The 22,158-nt window shown below is 35.9% G+C and overlaps 2 protein-coding genes across 2 annotated transcripts; one reads left to right on the top strand and one right to left on the bottom strand.

Annotated features, from left to right (window-relative positions):
• Window positions 1-361: 361 nt before the first annotated feature.
• LOC127266506 (uncharacterized) lies at window positions 362-844 on the bottom strand. The gene has a single exon (XM_051296761.1). The coding sequence runs from the start codon at window positions 842-844 to the stop codon at window positions 362-364; it is 483 nt and encodes a 160-aa protein (XP_051152718.1).
• Window positions 845-7,660: 6,816 nt separating this feature from the next.
• Window positions 7,661-15,266, top strand: LOC127266444 (3-isopropylmalate dehydratase large subunit, chloroplastic-like). The gene is made up of 15 exons (XM_051296697.1): window positions 7,661-7,898; window positions 8,021-8,167; window positions 8,257-8,427; window positions 10,152-10,304; window positions 10,395-10,463; window positions 10,554-10,670; window positions 11,235-11,309; window positions 11,418-11,495; window positions 11,601-11,696; window positions 12,679-12,728; window positions 13,327-13,381; window positions 13,602-13,733; window positions 14,232-14,279; window positions 14,380-14,538; window positions 14,866-15,266. The coding sequence occupies exons 1-15, from the start codon at window positions 7,851-7,853 to the stop codon at window positions 15,004-15,006; spliced, it is 1,539 nt and encodes a 512-aa protein (XP_051152654.1). The 5' UTR covers window positions 7,661-7,850; the 3' UTR covers window positions 15,007-15,266.
• Window positions 15,267-22,158: the final 6,892 nt, after the last annotated feature.

Genomic DNA, 22,158 nt, shown 5'->3' with positions numbered 1-22,158 from the left:
CATCAGCAAAGATCAACACTCTCTAGGCTGCGTGTTCTTGTTGAACAAGAAAGCCAATCTTTACAAGATACGAAAGTCCGCACCAAACAAGATCTTCAAGAAATGCAAGATCAATGGAATCGCTATCGTCTCGACCTAGATAATCTCTTAGACGAGGAACCTGAAATAGTTTCTGCGAGTTGGGATGAAACCTCTGAACCAGAAGATGATCATGTTCGTGTCACCATTTCGGATGACGAATAAAACCCCTCCCTGTGGGTCTGAACCCTTGAAGGATTCTTAGATTTTTGTAATAACAAATTTATGACAACACTCTGAAAAGGTAGGAAAATACCTTTTTCAGATACTTAGCATTAATATTTTAATGTACCAGCTTCCCTTCCTGATTTACAATAATAAACGCTCCATTACCAATTACTTTGTAAATGACGAAAGGACCTTCCCAATTGGGGGACCATTTCCCTAACTGGTCCACCTTTTTATACGTTGGCAGAATTGTTTTCCAGACCAAGTCTCCTTCTGCAATGACTTTTGGGGACACCTTTTTCCCATAATATTTTGCTCTAATCTCACTTTGTCGAACCACTTGATCCAGAGCATTCAATCGATCGGTGTCTACTTCCTCCAATTGTTGCCACATTCCTTGCACATATGCCTCGTCATTGCTTACAGTTGTATTAGACACTCGGGGTGAAGATACAACAAATTCAGCAGGAAGTACAGCATCTTGCCCAAACGTTAATTGGTATGGGGAGAATCCAGTAGAAGTATTTCTACTATTTCGGTGGGCCCACAATGCCTGAGATAACAATGTGTGCCATTTCCTTGGATTTCCCTCTACCATTTTCGGATGATACCGATGACGATTTTATTTGCTGTTTCGGCCAACCCATTAGCCTGTAGGTAATACGGTGAAGAATGATGCAATTTAATGTTGAACTCGGTCAAAAACTCAATAAATTTTTCTCCGGTAAACATCAGACCCTGATCGGTCATAAAGGTCTGAGGAATCTCAAACCGATAAATAATGTGATTAAGTACAAACTCAATCACTTCTTTCTGCGTCGCATTCTTCAACGGGACTGCCTCTACCCATTTGGTAAAGTAATCAGTTGCTACTAAAATGAATGAATGTTGCTTTGATGACGCCGGATGAATTTTCCCTATTACATCCAACGCCCAAGCCTTGAATGGCCACGACTTAACCATCGTATGGAGTTCCACTGCTAGCAGATGATTTAATGGACCATGCCTCTGGCACTCCTGACACCCTTTAGCAAATCTGATACAATCATCAAATATCTTTGGCCAATAAAATCCCATACGATGAATAGCCCATCACATGTTTAATCCTGCTCTATGTGCCCCACAAAGTCCCCCATGAACTTCTTCCTTTACTTTAATGGATTCTTCTGGTCTCAGACATCTTACTAATATTCCTTCAAAGGTTCTCTTATACAGAACCACTTCTATAAGTTGAAAACGTAATGCTTTCAATCGAATACCCACAGGAGTTGCAGAATTCGGTGATTCCAAATAAACCATAATTTCTGTCCTCCAATCGGTAATCGTATCAATGTTACCAACAATTATGTGTTGACACGCATTCTGAGCCAAATTATTGGCTTGTCGATTCTCTGTTCTCGGTATATGCTCAATAACCACCTCCGCAATTCTATTTAAAAGACGATATACCAAATCTCTATATTAACGTCAATGAGGATAATTACAAGCGTACCGTCTTAGCACTTGATGGATGATCAATTGAGAATCTCCGCAAATCATGACCATCTGTGCCCCTTTAGCTATGAGTGCCTCAAGACCTAAGATCAACGCTTCATATTCTGCAGAGTTGTGAGTTATCTCTTCCATTTGAAGTTGCAGACTGATCTTCTGGACTCCCGGTCCTTCCAATACAACTCCTGCTCCTGACTTCCCTTTTGAACTAAAACCATCAAAAAACATTTTCATGGGACTAGTACCTATATACGGTACCATTTTATGTTCTACTGGTTTGTTGTTCATAAATTCAGCCAATAAGTCGGCCACTACCTGCCCTTTCACCGCTTTGATAGGTCGGTGCTGCAGCGCAAAAAGAGCCAGTCTGATTGCCCATTTCATTAACCTTCCCTGCATGGTTGGTCTGTGCAAAATTAATCTGATCAGATCCACTTTGGAAACCACTTCGGTTTCTCTTGGCAGAATGTAGTGCTCCAACCGAGTACATGCGAAGACTAAAGAATAGCACATTTTCTCGGGCATAGTATAATTCAACTCTGGTCCTGCCAGAGTTTTACTTAAATAATAAATAGCCCTTTCTTTACCATCTTCCCATTCTTGCGCGAGCAAACTACTTACCACATCGAAACTGTTTGCAACATACAGCCTAAGGGGTCGATCTCCTCTTCGGGGAACCAACACGGGTGGTTTTGTTAATGCCTGCTTGATTTCTTCTAATGCCTCTTGCTGCTCTGGACCCCAAGAAAAATCGGTTGCCTTATTCTTTAGCAACTTTGTGATGGGTTTTAACTTCCCCGCGGCATTTGATATGAACCTCCTTAAGTAGTTCACTTTTCCCAACAGGCTTTGAACCTCTTTTATCGTCCGAGGGGGTCGCATGGTCAGAACAACTTTAGTTTTGTTCGCATCAACCTCTATCCCCTTTTCATGCACAAGAAAACCTAGGAAATTTCCTGCCGAAACTCCGAAGGCACATTTAGTCGGGTTCATCTTCAAGTTGTACTGCTTCATCCGTAGGAAAGCATTTCTCAAATTGATCAGATGTGTTCAGAATCAGTAGATTTAAGGATCAGATCATCAATATACACCTCCATGGACTGCCCAATTAAATCGTGAAATATAGTATTCATTGCCCGTTGATAGGTTGCTCCAGCATTTTTTAAGCCGAATGGCATAACTGTCCATTCGTAGATCCCTAAGGCTCTTGGGCACCGGAACGCGGTTTTTGGTATATCTTCTTCTGCCAGTGAGATTTTATTATACCCCGCATAACCGTCCATCAGGCTTAAAATTCGATGTCCTGCTGCCGAGTCGATCAACATATCGGCTATGGGCATCACATACTCATCTTTAGGAGTGGCTAGATTGAGATCTCTGAAGTCAATGCAAATCCGAATCTTTCCATTCTTTTTAGTTACCGGGACGATGTTGGCTAACCATTCTGCATATCGACAGGGTCGAATGAACCTACTTTCAATAATTTCTCAATCTCTTCTTTGATCTGTGGAAGTAGTTCTGGGCTAACCCTTCTTGGTGGTTGCTTATATGGCTTGAACCCCTTCTTAATCGGCAACCTATATTCTATTAAATCATGTGCCAATCTAGTCATTTCTGAGTAATCCCATGCAAAACACTCCATATGATCTCGAATGACAGCTGCCATTTGCTCATGCTGGTTTTTAGTCAACAAATCACTAACCCTGACCATCTTGGGTATATGTTTGGTTCCTGCATTGTATTCAATGAGCGGATCCTGAGTTGACAAGGATGGTTCTGTTTTCTCCAGCATGTCAGGCCAACGAAAGCCTTTTCCCTCATCAACATTATTGTTGGAACCTTCCTCGTTGTGTAATCTAACCATTAATTGGTTTAAATAAAACTGCTTAATCAACAAGTTGCATTCACCTATCTCTTTCATAATTAAACTTTAATAAATCCAATGTTTTCGGGAAACAACAGAGCCATAAGAAAGAAAAATGTTTCTAATGAAACACATAACCCTGCGCAGTGAGCTTACAACTCTTCAAGGGAAACTCACCGCCACAGCTGTTTGTGAGATTGGAGATACATACTCAGAATAAAGTACGGACTCTTCCACAATTTCTGTAGAGCCGAACGGATTAGTGCTGGCATCCATTTTGAACACTTGATCTCCTTCCCAAAACATGATCTGCTGATGGAGAGAAGAAGACACGCATTTGGAAGCGTGGATCCAATCTCGCCCTAACAGGACCGAGTAAGTGGTGTTGGCATCTACCAAAAAGAACACCATTGAAATCACCTTCAGTCCGACTTCAATAGGGGCTACCATCATCCCTTCTGCTTTCGTTGGTTGCCCCGTGAAGCTTGTCATCTCGATATCTACTTGAGACAGATCACCAATTCCTTTTCCTAATTTCTTCAAAGTCTTGAGAGGCATAATGTTGAAGACAGTTCCATTATCTATGAAAACCTTGTTAATCGGCTTACCACAGATGTGAGCGTTAACATATAATGGTTTCAAGTGCGGGATTGCTCCTTCTGGTATAGGTGGAAAAACCATAGGTGGGGGACTGCTGTGTGTACATCCGGGACTACCAGCCATTGCCGCCCATTCTGGTTCCTCTTCCTCCAGCCTTGCCCAGATGGGCTCATTTTCTTCCTCGAACCACCGCATACCAGTCATCCTGACTTAGAACCCGACTTTATCGGTCTTCACTATCTTGCTGCGCAAAGCCCTCGTTTCCTTTGGAGCAAATGTCCCAAAGATTATCTCAGGGGCCTTTTCTTCAGCAGCTTCTATTTCGGGATCGATGTTGATCTGTCTACAGAATTGACACCGGAAACACCTAGCCTTCTTGATAGGCGTTTTGATCTCCTTGTGCTCCTGTAATCGGTCGCTCGAGTTTTTCCTTTTGGGTGCACCTCCCTCTTCTCCTTCCCTTTGTCTGCTCGCCTCCCGTGCCGAGCTGCATACCTGCGGTTAGCATTACGGATTTGTGTACGATTCATACCTGAAAATCGGGGATCTATGTCTATGGGTAGAGGCTTTCTGTTCCGACTCCATTTATCGTGGAGTGGTTGCCGCTTGCGCGTTGGTCGATCTTGCACTACCACTTTATCTTTCACCTCTACTTCGAAGGAACCATCCGTTTTGTCCCATTTCTCTGCCACCCCGGTTTCGCAGATCTTGAATTTGTCCTTCTAATCAAGCTCTCGCTCCTTTGGCTTACGCTCCTTCCGCTTGGAGTTTCTTTCATCATCTCTTTGTGTGTCTTGTGAAGAACGCACAGAGATTATTGCAGTAGTTACTTTCGGGAAGAGTTGTTGCTCTACTCCCATCGTCACATATTTGAACCTTCCAGCTTTGATCGCCCTCTGAATTTCCTTTCGGAAGTTCATACACTGGTTAGTGTAATGCGTAAAGGAGTTATGCCACTTGCAGTACGACCTTCCCTTTATTTCTTCCTTTGTCGCCAACTGCTGTCCCTTAGGAATGCGAATTTGACCATCCGCTAAGAGAATATCAAAGATCTCGTCTGCTTTGGATGCGTCAAAGGTCGGTTGCTCCCGCTCTTCCGCCCCTGGGAGGGGTTTCAGTTTGGAACATACATACGGCTTGCCATTCACAATATCTACCGCCATTTCTTCAACACCTTTCCCTTGTTCATTATCAGGTGTATATATCTCCGTATCAACACTGGCCATCTGCTGGACCTTGTTCCACCAGAAGTTGTGGTCTTTCTCTCCAAAGAGGGACTCTAGTCTCCCTGCTTTGGATGCTAAACTAGCCAAATCTCCGACATCATGGGCTGTCAAAGCCTCTCGCAGCCGCGTATGCATATTTCTGACCACTAAATTGGTCATTTCGCTCTCCTCAATGACTGTTGGGCAATGCCCTTTCATCAGTCGTATCCGCTCCATGAACTGGTAGGCGGTTTCCTCCGGCATCTGCCTAATCTCCAGAAGGTCAGTAAGTGAGACAGTCGGAAGAGGATTAAAAAACCTCGCATGAAAAGCCGCTTCTAAACCTTCCCAAGTTTGCAACTGTCCTAGTGGAAGATTGGAAAACCATGAGAAAGTTGTTCTTGTGAGGGACAATCCGAACAACTGTAATTTGTGAAAAATATTATTTCCCACTTCCCCTAGTTGAGCCGTGAAACGTCCCACGTGCTCAATGGTCGAAGCTCCATCTTCTCCTGATAAGGAGTGGAAATGATGAGGCGGCCTATAATTCCTCGGGAGGGGATGCTCATTGATGATTCTCTCTGGAAATGGCCTTTGATACGAAGGCCTGTTCACTGTTTGAGGATTCATTCCGAAATGCACCCGCAGAACTTGAGCGATGTCTTCCGGATCCACTCTGGGTGCAATAGGGTCGAACACAGGAATGAGATTGTGAGCCTGACCTCCCAATCTTTCTTCTCTGGGGAAGGTTGGCTCGGCTCTGACATCCAATGGAACATTATTTGGGTATGTTAGAGGAGTCTTTCCCCTGTCAACCCTAGTAGTGACACTCGGAATAGTGTTGCCTACATATGAAGGCCCTGCAAAATTTGTTTGTAATCTGGATGGTGACATCCCTGAAGGTGACTGAGTGGGTTGAAGAGTCACCCTTAATAAAGCTTGATCTAACATATTTTGCATGAGATTTTGTTGCTCACGCAACATATTCTGCATGACCACAGTTTGCTGATTGTTCAAATGTTGAACGTAAGACATTCAATCGGAGGGTGCTTGGGGCACTTCTCCTGCATTTGGCATGACAGGTAGTGAAATTGTTTCTCCCACCGGTGCTGAAGATACTTGTGGCTGTGAGCCTGCCATTTGGATCCTTCCAATGATTCGGCCAGACCTCAGTCGTATAAAATTCTCTCTTGACGTAGGATCAGAAATCTTGCTCGACTCCCACTGTGGTCGCCAAATTGTTGATGCCGATTTTCAACAATAAAAAGTAAAACCTGAAAATAGAAATTATCTTCGAATTTGATAAAATAAATGTCTGAGATTAAGAATCCCTAAACACCGTACGATACATAAGCAAAATAGAAAAATAAATACTACAGACTGTAAAAGTAAAAGGATGATCCCCAAAAGAAATGCACTGATTTTGATGTCGATTGAAGATGGTTTCTTTCGGTCGCGAAAGACCTATTTAAAAACCCACGTCAACCGTCACAACCAGGTCGTGTCTTCATATCTGCTCGTCGGTTGTAACTTCTCTCAACCGTCTTAGAACTGCTTTTCATCCGACCTGCGCACCTGCTGCCACATCTCCTCTTGCCCGCCTTCCACTTGTCCGAATTCCGTATCGGCCGTCTTATTTTTCTTCGCCCAACTTCATCTTGTCCGACCTCTGTATCCGCCGTCTCATCCTTCTTTGCCCGACTTTATCTTGTCCGACCTCTGTATCAATTGCTCACTTAATTTACAATTTCTCTTGATCCAGACCCATTTAAGACCTTACTATCATTATCAGGCCCATTGGACTATACATCAGTCCAATTTATAAGCTCATTCTCGAGAAATTTTATACATTGGTTTTTTCCACTCAACAATTATATTGTGACAAAAAATGATGAGTTTTAGTTATATTTGGACTAAAATTGATAAAAATTTTACATTGAGACAAAAAAATGATGAGTTTTGGTTATATTGGGACAAAAATGATGAGTTTTGGTTACATTGAGACCAAAATTGATAAGATTTTTATATTGGGACCAAAATTAGTTAATTTTAACTGTATTGAGACCAAAAATAATATATATATTTTTTTAAGTTTAAAATATTCTTTCAAAAAATTAATTTAAAAAACAATTAAATAAGTAAAAAAACTGTTTACTGAAAAGCTTTCGAAAAACTCTTTTCCCAAGTGTAGAGTTCGGTACACCAATCGGGATTTGCCCAAGCTCGGAATCAGATTTGTCGAAAGCCAATCCATAAATTCCTTCCATTCCATTCCATCCCATACCATCCCCCAACTCAGTCAAACCTTACTGCTGCTCCTGCCACTCATCATCATCACCGTCTCCAACTTTCCTCACCTCTCCTCTTCCTGCTTTCAAGCCGCCAAGAAAAGAAAACGACCCCGGAAGCGATTCCAAATCAACTTTTTTGTGAATTCAATCTCAATGGCGTCCTCTCTCGTCCCTCCAAGCTCCTCTGTCTTTTTCGATAAGGTCTGCACCTTTAGCTCTCGTAATGGATGCACTTTTTTGTGAATTCATTGCTTAGCTTTTCTTCTTTTCGATAATTGCACTTTCATTTTTTATTCTTTTTTTGTTTATTATTCGATTCTCAGAAAGATGCAGGCTATTCATCTCTGTACCCGCCCGCGGCTTCGTTCCAATTATCGGGTCCGGCGGCTTCCACGAAACGCGCGTCGAAGAAAGTTGTGTCTGTTATGGCACCTCAGCAATCGGAGCGCAAGCCGTCCACAACCGGCGCTGTAATTTCAAATTATTCCCGTTTTGTTGATTCTGTTGCAGTTCTATTTCTAGGGTTGTGGGGTTAATTTGGGGTTTTTATGGTGTACAGGTGAAGACAGGGATGACCATGACCGAGAAGATACTGGCCAGAGCTTCCGAGAAGAGCCAATTAAGCCCTGGGGAGAATGTTTGGGTCAATGTGGATGTTTTGATGACTCATGACGTTTGTGGGCCTGGTTGCATTGGAATATTCAAGAAAGAATTTGGAGAAAATGCAAAGGTATTTGGTAAAAATGGATTAGATCTTGTTGTTGAATCTCTCTGGTGTGATAGACATTCTTAAGGGTGTGTTTTTCTACTAGTGATTTGACTTGTTTTTTGTTTAAATCTTCGGTTGCTCAATGGTGATTGGAATGTAATTTTTTGTATAGAGTTGAAATGTTCACAATGATGTTTTTTTGCGGGAATGAACTTTCTTTACTGTGTTTTGTTGTGAAAAGAGATGTTTAAAACACAAGTGAATGAAGCTTTTATGTCGATGCTGTATATGCTATTTTTGTGTGATTACCCCACATTTTTTCTATGGTAGTTAATAGAGCCTTATGCATATCATGGAATTGTTGGGATGTGATAAAAAGAAAAGTTTTCTAGTGAGCGTAATGTTTAGATGATGTGATCGATTAGAACTAGAGGGGTTTGTTAGCGATCTAGTGATTCTTTATGATGTTTTTTTCTATCTTTAGATGTATCGGTGCATTTTAAGCTTATAAGCATGATTCTCAACCAATAAATAAGTTTCATTGAATATTTATCTCCATACATTCCTACTAGGCATCGAAGCATAATAGTCTAAGCAGAAATGTAGAAGTTGATTTTCTCATAATATTTTTGTCTTTGTGGGTTTGCTTACTTGAGGAATTTAGTTTTTTCTTATTCAATCTCCCAATGTCCCTAAAAACGTCATACCTTCATCTCATTTTCCATTCAAAGCAAATAATTTAACACTCAATTTTCGTTTGAAACATTATATTCGACACTTACCTTTCGGGTCAGAACATCACATTCAACTAATGTTTCACCTCAAAGATATCAAAATATTTTTTTGGAAAAAACAAAAAAAACTACAAACCATGTGGTTTTTGGTTTTAATGGGTTTTAAGTGAAATAATTGTTGGATTTAATGTTTTGTATGAATGATTAGTGTTGGATGTGATGTTTATCGAGGGAAATTGGTGCATTGAATAGTAAAAGTATTATGATAAATATCATAATTAAACCTGTAGATTCCATGATGCACTGAAAATTTATCTACCATTTTAACTTAGACCAGTGACTTAGCGGGTTCCTTACCTCGCATCACAACAATCTTTAATAGTGTTGTGTAGAGCTGATGCGGTGGTCTGGGAGATGATTACATTGAATTTCATTTTCCCTTCTAACAGGGTCTTATTTTGCTCGGATTTAGACAAAACGAAGTTGTATACTTGTATACCCTCTGTTGCAAAACAGATGGATGTGCCAAAATAACTAGCCATAAAATAACTCTTGTTTGTGCTCTCATGATGTTTGATATGTGAAAAGTCTTTCGGCTATATTGTTGATTCTAGTAATATGTTCAACAAGGGTTTTATTTTTTTCACTTTGATTATATTTAGCAAGAGTTGTTTGTGTTTCCATGTTTGTTTTGCACTATTCTTTTTAAGATTTATTTTTTCAGTTTCTTTACTATGTAGTTCCCATGATTTTGTATATAATAAATTCTTTTTTCTCATAAAATATCACATGAAACCACTATTTAAATACAAAATACAAACACAAACCAAACACACCTTTCGTTTTTCCATACAGCTGGTAGTATTCTGCAATCGGGCTTTTAATATTAGCTACAGCTTTTCCTTTTTTTTTTGTGTGTTCTTGTGGTATTCTCCTTGTTTATTCGGTGCAATTTATTTCCCCCCTAAACCAAATGACTTTCTTTTTTTTGGTTTCTTTTCACAACTGTAGGTCTGGGACCGTGAGAAAGTTGTAATTATTCCAGATCATTATATATTCACAGCTGATGAACGGGCAAATCGCAATGTGAACATCCTGAGGGATTTCTGTAATGAGCAAGATATCAAATACTTCTACGACATCAAAGATCTTGGGAACTTCAAGGTTGATTATTTTGTGGACCTAATAGAATCCCTACTTTTGATTGTGTACCTATATGTTGTAGAGATTTATATTTTTTGATTGCCATTGCAGGCAAATCCGGACTACAAAGGTGTATGCCATGTAGCTCTTGCACAAGAAGGCCATTGCAGACCTGGAGAGGTATTAATGGCTAGTTGAATTTTTAATCTTTTTTTTCTTCTCCCTTGCTTGCCCCTTACAATAACCACTGAGTCATCAATGTGCTTCTAGGTCTTGCTAGGCACAGACTCACACACATGTACTGCTGGCGCATTTGGTCAATTTGCTACTGGAATTGGAAACACCGATGCAGGTTTTGTGCTGGGTGCTGGAAAGCTTTTGCTGAAGGTTTCTGTTTGTTTTTATATTCCTAGTTCTGATTCTACTTTTGCTTCTAGCAGCTTGTTCTAGATTTGGTTAAAGTGCTTGATTTGTTTCTTTTTTGCATTTTTACCCCTTGCATTTGGTATGAATTTTAGAAAGCAATAGCATTTTGTTACATTTGATTAATTTGCTTAAACTGGAATGAAATTCCTAAGCTGGGGCTAGACTGATATGGGTAACTATTATATTTCATCATTTTATGCAAACACAATATTACCTCAAGTCGAAAGGCCTTCTAAAAATGGGCAAATTTATTACATTTGATTGAAACTGTAAATATCCCATTCACTAGTCTAATATCCTGTTTTTTTAGTGTCATAATGACCAGGATTGCATTCATTTGAGCACGCTTTCTTTGATGCAAATCAGAAAGCACAAATGCTGATACATTAATTTGTACAAGTTTTTTGGCTCTTTATTCTCTATAATTCTTCTTATTGTCAATTAGGACATGCAGCTTCTAGCACGGCAAAAGTTTCCATGTATAAATGCTTCCGTCTTATGCGTTTGTTCATTAATGCATTGCAGGTGCCTCCAACTCTGAGGTTTGTTCTGGATGGCGAAATGCCCGATTATTTACTTGCAAAAGATTTGATTTTGCAGGTTGGCATATGTTTGTATTATAATTCAAATTTCATATCTGAGCTTAGTTATGTATGTGCAGTTTGAAAACCTCCAGTTATGTTGAATTTGACGGTGTATCTTATGCAGATCATTGGTGAAATTTCTGTGGCTGGTGCAACATACAAAGCAATGGAATTTGTTGGTTCGACTGTTGAAAGTTTGACTGTAAGTGGTATCTCTAGCCTGTAGCAGCTATATTTCAGATGGTTAGCATATTTTTCTTGATTCAATGGTGAGTCTTTTCATGTTTGTGTTGTTTGACTTTCTTAGATGGAAGAAAGAATGACATTGTGCAACATGGTTGTTGAAGCTGGGGGAAAGAATGGTGTCGTCCCAGCGGATAGTACCACCTACAAGTATCTCGAGGTTAGTGTCTGGCACGTAAATATCTCTATTATACGGCTCTCTCATTTATCCCAGGGAGCTTTCCCAAATACTTCAACCTTTTAGAAATTTTGAATCAGAAGTTAAAATGTACAATGGCAAGCGGTAGTTGGAGTATCTGTAAATAAAATTATAAGTTTATAACTGAAGAAGTTTATTTTTTAGGTGTTCTAATTAAACATATGAGTTTATAACTAATTACTTCGTTAAAATGTACTACTATTCCTTTAACCTTAGTTAATAAATCGTTGTTTATTGATGCCAGAAAGATTATCTATTTGTGTTGGGTATTAATGGAGATATATTATCTATGTCAAAATGAAATTGTCTAATCATAAAGCAATTTAGCTCTGTTTACTTGTGTTTTTAACTTGGGTCTATGTGGTTCACTTCCCATATTCGGTTTGCACAATGCTCCAATTTCTTTTCCAAATATTCCTCAAGATGAAATCCACTTATAAGTATCTATTGTTGACCTCTCTCCACAACAAATATATATTTTTACACTATTCATAAAAATTTCACCCTAAAAAACATTGGATTCAACACCAAAATTTCATTTAAATTATTACTATTCTCTTTTCAAATCATTATTATTCAATACCTATTTCTCATTCAAATTTTTACTACTAACAATCCTAAATACTACTAAACAAACCCATAATTTAAAGCAATGAATAACTGCTTGGGAGTTGGGAGGGAAATTTCTGCATCAGATTGAGAATTGTTTTGTCAACCGACTTGTTGCATAGAAGAACCATTATTTTCCATGTATCTATTCAATGTTTGCAAATACTGTTGAGTATCGAAAAATAGGTCAGGTGATCAAAATATTTTAATGTCCCATTACCTCTTGTCTCCATGTATTATTATTTTCTTAGCGTCCCTCACCATTGCCTTGAACAATTCCATGCTTTAGTTATTTTGTTTGAACGTGATAAAACATTATTGCCGTGTTTCTCAGGACAAGACATCTGTGCCGTATGAACCACTATATAGTGATGAAAAAGCAAGGTAGTATTTTATCACATGAATGCGGCAAGTTTCAGGTCTTTCTTTGCTGGTAGCTGCATTATTTATTTTCCATGATAATTCTAACTAGAAATTTTATCCATTTATTTCTGTTCATTGGTGAATTGAAAACATATGCATCAAATAAACGAACAAACAATGTGTCGGATTCAATGCTCAACTATATAAGAGATTTGAGGTTTCCACAATGAAAATAAAGGACATGCTTGAGAATAATGATTTCGATTGTTTGTCTGCGAACTCTATTTTCTTGTTCCATTTCTCATTGCTCTTTAAAAGTGATGAAAATATTTAGGTTTTCACCTTTATTGTTTGTATTAATCTATTTTCAGTAAATTGGAATACCCTGTCAAATTCTGTGAACCAGACAACATATAAAGATTTTGGAATGACCCCAATATATGTGAGAATACCAGACCCTCTCTGAGTTTGAGGATTTGGAATAATGTTCAAAATTGATTCCTCAAATAAATCAATCAGATTTTATCGGATTCCGTTTCTGAATCATGCTTCCCTTAACATTGTTTCAATACGAGATGCTTACAGTGGATGCTTATTTGTTTTCTCTTTTTGGTGATAGATATCTTTCAGAGTACAGATTTGACATCTCAAAATTAGAGCCATTGGTAGCTAAGGTGGGTAGTTTAAGCTAATGTGACTGATTTTGATTCTTTGAGCAACGATTAAGCATAGTAATGTTTATGTGTTTATGCATGCCTTATATCTCCTGACTTCTAAGTGCTTATGCTCATTATATATATATGTATGTATATATACACACACATATATTCGAGTTATTTAATTGCATACATTTCAGTTCTATTCAACCGTTAACATTTCCACATGTTTTTTCAGCCACATTCTCCGGATAACCGAGCACTTGCTAGAGAATGCAAAGATGTGAAAATAGATCGAGTGTATATTGGATCTTGTACTGGTGGAAAAACTGAGGATTTCATGGCTGCTGCCAAAGTCTTTCTTGCTTCGGTATGAAATTTAATGCATCCTTAAATCGCTCAAGTGTTATTTTATTGCCGTGAACCAGCAAAAAACATCTAACACACAATCATAGATGCTTGTATTCTTACTATTTCTCTAAGGTACCAAATGCTGAACATTACTTAAAATTTGAAAATTTTGGCTGATTAGATATCGTGCGGAAATTCCAATTTAGTTACGATTAGAGATCTAACCAAACAATTAGGAAAAGGGAGATTTTATTTAGCCTTATGTTGAACAAGAAAGAAACTGTAAATGGCATTATACAGATGAACTCAAGATGTAAATCCGCTTTAGTAATCCGGATGAATTTTTTTTGACTGGATCTGATTACCTAAGTTGTGTTCACTTCTTTTTCTAAATAAAAGAGTTGTTAGCAGTGAAGTAAAAAAATAGGAAATAATTCAAAGTGAACATAACTCTAGTATGTGTCATATTTTTTGCAATGACATTTCAATGTGAGACTTTGAATTGTTATAATAACAGGGGAAAAAAGTCAAAGTCCCGACATTCCTCGTACCTGCGACACAGAAGGTATGCTTGTTGGTGAAATGATGTTAAACTATATACGGACATCGAACCATATGTCTAAACTTCAAATTTCTGCATTTATGCATGCTGTTGTTTTTCTTAGGTGTGGATGGACATATACGCCCTTCCGGTGCCCGGATCAGGTGGAAAAACTTGCTCGCAGATATTTGAAGAAGCCGGCTGTGATACACCTGCAAGCCCGAGCTGCGGTGCTTGTTTGGGCGGACCAAGAGACACCTATGCTCGCATGAATGAACCTCAGGTTCCCGATTCCTTAATTTCATTAAATATATATATATATATATGTTCTGAAAGAACTACTCAGTTTGGTAAACTTATGTGGGTATACTTTGAGACTAAAACATTAATATTAAAGTGGGTGCATTATGGAGAATTTATTAAAGATTTTAAAAAAATAATAAGTAGAAAAAAATAGGAGTTATTTATTGTTATTTGTTAAAGTAGAAGTGTAATATTGTTTAAATTGATTATACATAAGTTTAGGAGATGCCAAAAAAAAAAAAGTTCAAAGAATTTTCGAGTACGTTTTGTAATGTTAAGACTGAATAATGTTGTTATTAATGTGCAGGTGTGTGTTTCGACTACGAACAGAAATTTCCCGGGCCGTATGGGCCACAAAGAAGGTCAGATTTATCTAGCTTCTCCTTACACGGCTGCAGCGTCTGCGCTGACAGGTTTTGTCACCGATCCGAGGGAGTTTTTGCAGTAAATGGTTCTTGTTTGGCGAGGCATTCGGGGATACAAGCTGCGACTACACTTGCGGCATTTTTACAATGCTCGTCGACACTTGAAGATTTGTTATCTATTATTGTTTCTGTTTAAACTTATGTTATATTAGAATTTGTGTTCTTCTAAGTTGTTGTAAAATTCTGTGAGGAAATGAATAAATGATGTTAGGATTTTGAAGGATTTGATGCTAACATTATAATGAAATATTTATTATCAATCTTCTATATTAGCTTTGGATTAGTTTTGATGATTCGATTAAATAATTTTAGCTCTGATCATATCAAATGCTTTCTTCGTCTGGCTCTAAGGTCTCATTTACTTTTTGCTTATTAATATTTGAATATTAATTATTATATTAAAATATTGTACAAATTAAAAGAAAAATTGCAAAAATCTTATAATACTAATATAAGAATATTTATAAAAAAAAATTATACAAATATAAGGATAGTTTTAATATTAAGTACTCGTAAACGTGAGCGGATGGATGTTCATTCATCTCGTATAATATTTTGTTCATCTAACTTTTTTTTTTTTTTATTTTAATTTGTATTATTTATTAATTTTAGAAAAAAGAAAGGTACTGTAATATACTTCAGCCTCTGTCCATTAGCCATCTCCAAGGCAACGTCACACGTTGTAGCTTCATATTTAGAGATGTGTCTCTCCGATACAAGGTCATTTACAGTACTATTTTTTGTGTTTGCTACGGTGCAAAATGCAAAATGATGTTGTACTGTAACAATGCTAATTATGGTATTATTATTATTTTTTTTTAAGTTTTTTAAAATTTTTACAAATTGGCCCCTACAAAGACCAATCTGCAATTGTTTTATATTTTAATTATATATATTTGTAATTTTTTTAATATAAAAAGTTGTTTAAAATAATATATAAAATATAACATTTAGAGAATATTTTTTTTAGTTGAAAATAGAATTATAGGTTGAAGTTAAATTACTGCTTTTTTAGAATTATAGAATTGTCTGATTGAAGATGATTTTAGTAAACTTACTATTTTTTTTGTTTTAACGTGTCAAGAACTTTCAGAAAACGCAGCTATTAACTAAATACTAAAATATCTTTAGTTTTTATTTTTATTTTTTTAGACATTACTTTCACTTCAATATAAAGGCAAAATAGATATTATATTATTTTATTATATTATATATTTATAAAGTATTAATTTATTTTAATTCATGTGCAAAACTCAAATAAAAAATTTACCAGTTGACAAACAAAGGAAGTATATTTTTCAAATATAATGTTATATAAAAATAAATACTCCCTCCGGTCCATTTCAAGGGGTCTTTTTGATTTTGTAGTAAATTAAAAAATAATACTTCCTCCGTCCCAAAAGTATAGTTTTATTGTATTGGACACGAGATTCAAGAAATATTGATATTATATTGGTAGTCAATAACAAGTAAGGATAAATGAGTTTTTTGTCCTTGAGGGTATATTAGTGTAAAAAGTAGTGACAATTGTGTAATAATAATAAAAAAGTAAGAATAATTATATGGTGATATAGTTATTTATGGAAATGAGACTATTGTTTTAGGACGGGTAAAAATGGTAAACAAAACTATTGTATTGGGAAGGAGAGAGTAATATTTTATTGGTTTGTAAAAATATGAATTTTAATATTTTTTTGTCTTTTGACTTTATGTATAAAGTTATTGTATATGTAATAGTATGTTTCTAGTTTAAGTAAAAGTTAAAGGATATTTTAGCATTAAAATATTATTATTTTTTTTTAACATAGAAAAGAAATACTTTGAATTGAGACAAACTAAAATAGTAAAAATAACATGAGAACGAAGGGAAATACTTTGACATGGGAACAAAGAGAGCAACATTTTTCATTCAAAAGTTTACATATAATGTGTATTTACATTACATTAAATATTTATTTATATCTAATTATTTATTATTCTTTTGTAAATACATAAATAGAAGATTGGAAATAATAATACTTCCTCCATTCCGTCCGTTTATGTTACTTTTATTTCCATGCGTTAATAAGAAAATGTGTTTGAAAGTTAAATATATTGCTATACACCAAATAGCTGTGTATGCACATACGTCGACACTACAAACATCAAGACGTTGATGCATTTATTAACACTTTGTATGGCGGTCATATGCTTTTATATATATATATATATATGTATCAATTGTAAATGAAATCAGATGAATGAAAGCACTCAATCTTCATTATTGCACTTTCTTTCTCAGTAGCACTTTCTCTCTATATATTATATATTATTATAATATATAAATATTATATACTAATATATAAGTACACATATATACATACATACATACTAATATCATAATATTTATTACTTAACACGTTATCAGCACGAGGGCTTTTGCCTATTTTATTTTTGGTTAAATGGATGTCAATCAAAATGACGCAAATATGTGTTTCATTGACAGTGCAACGACATATACTATATTGAAATACGAAAAATATGTATCCCATTTGAAAAGGGAAAGAATGAATGTCAATACAATAAGTGGCAGTGCGAAATTAATTGAAGGCTCTGGAGAAGCCATTATATTTCTCCCTGCGGGGACGAAAATTGTGATAGAGTATGCACTATTGGCCACTAAAGCTCGAAGAAATCTACTGAGCTTTCATGACATTCGGAAAAATGGTTATCACATTGAAACTATGAGTGATACCGATGGTGAATTTTTATTGATCACCAATATCATTGATAAAAAGGAAATGCATCATTGAGAGATTACCCTCACTCTTTACTGGCTTATATTATGCCAGATTATGTGTTGTTGAAACACACCTCACGGTAGATCAAAAGACTACCGATTTTCAAATATGGCATGATCGCCTTGGGCATCCTGGCAGTATAATGATGAGGCGAATAATTGAGAATTCACATGGCTATTCATTAAAAGATCAAATTTTTTTAAACTCAAATGAGTTAACATGTGTTGCCTGCACTCAGGGAAAATTGATAACCAGGTCATCGTCAGCTAAAGTAAGTATTGAATCACCTACATCTTTGGAAAGAATACACGGGGATATATGTGGACCAATAGACCCACCGTGTGGGCCATTTAAATATTTTATGGTGCTTATTGATGCATCTACCAGATGGTCACATGTCTGTTTATTATCTACTCGCAATATGGCATTCACGAGATTGCTTGCCCAAATTATTAAATTACGGGCACAATTCCCCAATAATCCAATTAAGACTATATGTCTGGATAATGCTGGTGAATATACATCGAATGCATTTGATGATTATTGCATGTCGATTGGAATTAATGTAGAGCACCCAGTTGCTCATGTTCATACACAAAATGGCCTGGCAGAATCACTTATTAAAAGATTGCAATTGATTTCTACACCATTACTGATGAGGTCTATGTTGCCCGTTTCAGCTTGGGGGCATGAAATCTTACATGCAGGAACACTTATAATAATGAGGCCGACAAGCTATCATAGCTATTCCCCAATGCAATTAGTATTTGGTCACGAACCAAATATATCTCATCTACGTATTTTTAGGTGTGTTGTTTATGTTCCTATTCCACCCCCCAAACGTACAAAAATAGGTCCTCAACGTAGATTGGGCATTTATGTCGGATATGAATCGCCGTCAATTATAAAATATCTTGAACCTATGACGGGCGATTTATTCACTGCAAGATTTGCAGATTGTCATTTTGACGAATCATATTTTCCGACATTAGGGGGAGACAAAAACGAACTGAAAAGGGATATTAATTGGAAAATCCCTTTGAATTTTTGTGATCCTCGTACAAAGCAGTGAGAACTAGAAGTTCAACGCATTATACATTTGCAAAATATTGCAAATCAGTTACCGGATGCATTCAATGAGAGCAAAGTCACTCGATCATATATTCAAGCTGCTAATTCTCCGGCTAAAATAATTGTCCCTGATGGACAAATTGCAAGTGCTAATGAATCAGCGACACGCTTAAAGCATGGTAGATCACTCGGTTCCAAAGATAAACACCCTCGAAAGAAAAGAGGAATTAATGATGATAATCATGAAAATATCAGGAATGACATTGATAAATCTCAATCTAACGAGGAAGTCGACCCTGAAATAATTGCTCAAGAAGAGTACGATCTTGAAGGACATGATGAGATTATTGAAAACTCAATTAACTATATTACTTCAAGAAAATGTTGGAACCGTAAAGAGGCAATTATTAATAATGCCTTCGCATACAATTTAACACTTGATATAATGGAAGAAAACGAGGATCCAGAGCCAAAATCGGTTCATGAATGTCGGCAAAGAAATGACTGGCCAAAATGGGAACATGCGATTCAATCAGAGCTTGACTCATTAAACAAAAGAGAGATCTTCGGACCAATTTTTCAAACACCAGATGGTATAAAACCAGTTGGATACAAATGAGTGTTTATACGAAAAAGAAATGAGCATAATGAAATTGTGAGATATAAAGCCCGTCTTGTAGCTCAGGGATTCTCACAAAGGCTTGGAGTAGATTTTGATGAAACGTACTCTCCAGTTGTTGATGGAATAACATTTAGATACCTTGTGAGCCTAGCAGCGCGAGAAAAACTCGATATTCGTCTTTTAGACGTAGTCACTGCATATCTTTATGGCTCATTGGATACTTATATTCATATGAAAGTCCCTGAGGGATTTAATATGCTTAAAACATACAAATTAAACCCAAGGGAATCATATTCCATCAAATTGAAAAAGTTATTGTATGGACTTAAACAATCAGGACGAATATGGTATAACCGTATGAGCGAATGTTTAATAAAAGAAGGTTATACTAATGATCCAATATGCCCATGCGTCTTTATAAAGAAAAATGGATCAAATTTTGTTATTATTGCTGTATATGTTGATGATCTCAATTTAATTGAAACTCCAGAAGAGATCTAAATTGCAGTTGAATATCTAAAGAAAGAATTTGAGATCAAAGATTTTGGAAAGACAAAATATTGTCTGGGATTACAGGTGGATCATGTGAACAATGGAATATTTATCCATCAATCCACATATACCCAAAAGGTATTAAAACAATTTTACATGGATAAATCTCACTCTGTGAGTACACCAATGGTGGTCAGATCCCTTGATCCCAGTAAAGATCCATTTAGGCCAAGAGAAGAAAATGAAGAAATACTTGGCCCCGAGGTACCATATCTCAGCGCTATTGACGCATTAATGTACCTCGCAAATTGTACCATGCCAAATATATCTTTTCCAGTAAATCTACTGGTCAGGTTTAGCGCATCCCCCACAAAGCGCCATTGGAATGGTATCAAACACATTTTTCGTTATCTTCAGGGGACTCATGACCTCGGTTTATTTTATTCGAATGAATCTCGAAATGAATTAATTGGTTGTGCTGATGCTGGTTATCTGTCTGATCCACACAAAACAAAATCTCAAACTGGTTATTTATTTACTTGTGGTGAAACCGCAATCTCTTGGAGATCTGCTAAACAGACAATAACAACTACTTCTTCAAATCATGCTGAGGTTTTAGCAATTCACGAATCCAGTCGTGAATGCGTTTGGTTGAGGTCCATGACTCACCATATTCAGAAAAATTGTGGCTTGATTACCGATGATAAATTACCTCCTACAATGTTATATGAAGATAATGCAGCTTGTATAGCTCAATTAAAGGGAGGATATATTAAAGGCGATCGGACAAAGCACATATCTCCGAAGTTCTTTTTCACTCACGATCTTAAAAAAGTGGTGAAATTAATGTGCAACAAATTAGATCGTCTGAAAATTTTGCAGATTTATTCACGAAGGCGCTACCGACTGCAACATTCAACAAACTGGTGCAAGGAATTGGAATGCGTCTGATGAAAGACATCAAATAAAGTCCAAAACAGAGAGAGCGCATTAATACAAGAATGATGTACTCTTTTTCCTTTACTATGATTTTTTCCCACAGGGTTTATTCATAGTAAGGTTTTAACGAGGCACATTCTTTGTACAAATGCATCCAAGGGGGAGTGTTATACACCAAATAGATGTGTATGCACATACGTCGACACTACATACATCAAGACGTGGATGCATTTATTAACACTTTGTACGGCGATCATATGTCTATATATATATATATGTATCAATTGTAAATGAAATCAGATGAATGAAAACACTCAATCTTCCTTAGTCCACTTTCTTTCTCAGTAGCCCTTTCTCTCTATATATTATATATTATTATAATATATAAATATTATATACTAATATATAAGTACACATATATACATACAAACATACAAATATCATAATATTTATTACATAACATATATTTATTTATTTATTTAATATTTTATAAGTAAAATAGATATGAAATAATTTTGGCATAAATAATATGTAAATTTAGACATAATTTATAAAATTATTTGTAATAATACTATTTAAAAAAATAATAATACAAATTATTGATAACATCAAACTATTATTGGAATCCTTGTAAGATATCTACTTTGAAAAAATCATTATCGATATACATCAAACTATTATTGGACTCAAGCTAATTATAAAAAGGAACCAGAAGCTTTTTGTTCAAGTTGAAAATGACATACTAGCAACCGTTAGTTTAGGGGTTAAAAAATAATTTTTACAGTAAGTGAAAATGATTGAATACTAGGGATGTGAAAGGTTATGATTTAAACTTATTTAAAAAAATTTCAATAAAAATAGTTTATATATTTTTAAAAAATATCATATTAAAATATTATTTAAATTAAAATCAAACAAACATTATGTAAGAATTTGTTTTACAAAGAATATATTTTTTTTAACTGAAACATAGAAAATTATATAAATAATATAAAAATAATAAATGTGTATAATATATTAACTTTTTAAAAAATAAGTTATACTTTCTTTCCACGGTACCAAAAAGTTTGATCGAATTAGAGTTAAATCACTCTTTACGATCGGGTTTGTTTGTTTTGTATTCGAACTCTAAATTTTTATTATTTGGACTCTGATGTTTTCTGAAAAATAAAAAAATAATAATTTCTCTAACAAAATATCTCATGATACATTATTGTAATACTAAATTCAAACTAATTTTTTTTTTTTTTTTTCAAATCCATCAATATGTT

Source organism: Andrographis paniculata, unplaced genomic scaffold (genome assembly GCF_009805555.1).
Source record: "Andrographis paniculata isolate CXL003 unplaced genomic scaffold, ASM980555v1 Contig76END, whole genome shotgun sequence".
NCBI lineage: Eukaryota > Viridiplantae > Streptophyta > Magnoliopsida > Lamiales > Acanthaceae > Andrographis > Andrographis paniculata.
This window is presented reverse-complemented; position numbering and strand designations above follow the sequence as displayed.

Coding starts and splice junctions, on each gene's coding strand:
- LOC127266506 (XM_051296761.1), bottom strand. CDS start 844: ATGGTAGAGGGAAATCCAAGGAAATGGCACACATTGTTATCTCAGGCA.
- LOC127266444 (XM_051296697.1), top strand. CDS start 7,851: ATGGCGTCCTCTCTCGTCCCTCCAAGCTCCTCTGTCTTTTTCGATAAG. Junction 12,729..13,326: donor TATAGTGATGAAAAAGCAAG/GTAGTATTTTAT, acceptor TTTTGGTGATAG/ATATCTTTCAGAGTACAGAT. Junction 13,734..14,231: donor CCAAAGTCTTTCTTGCTTCG/GTATGAAATTTA, acceptor TTATAATAACAG/GGGAAAAAAGTCAAAGTCCC.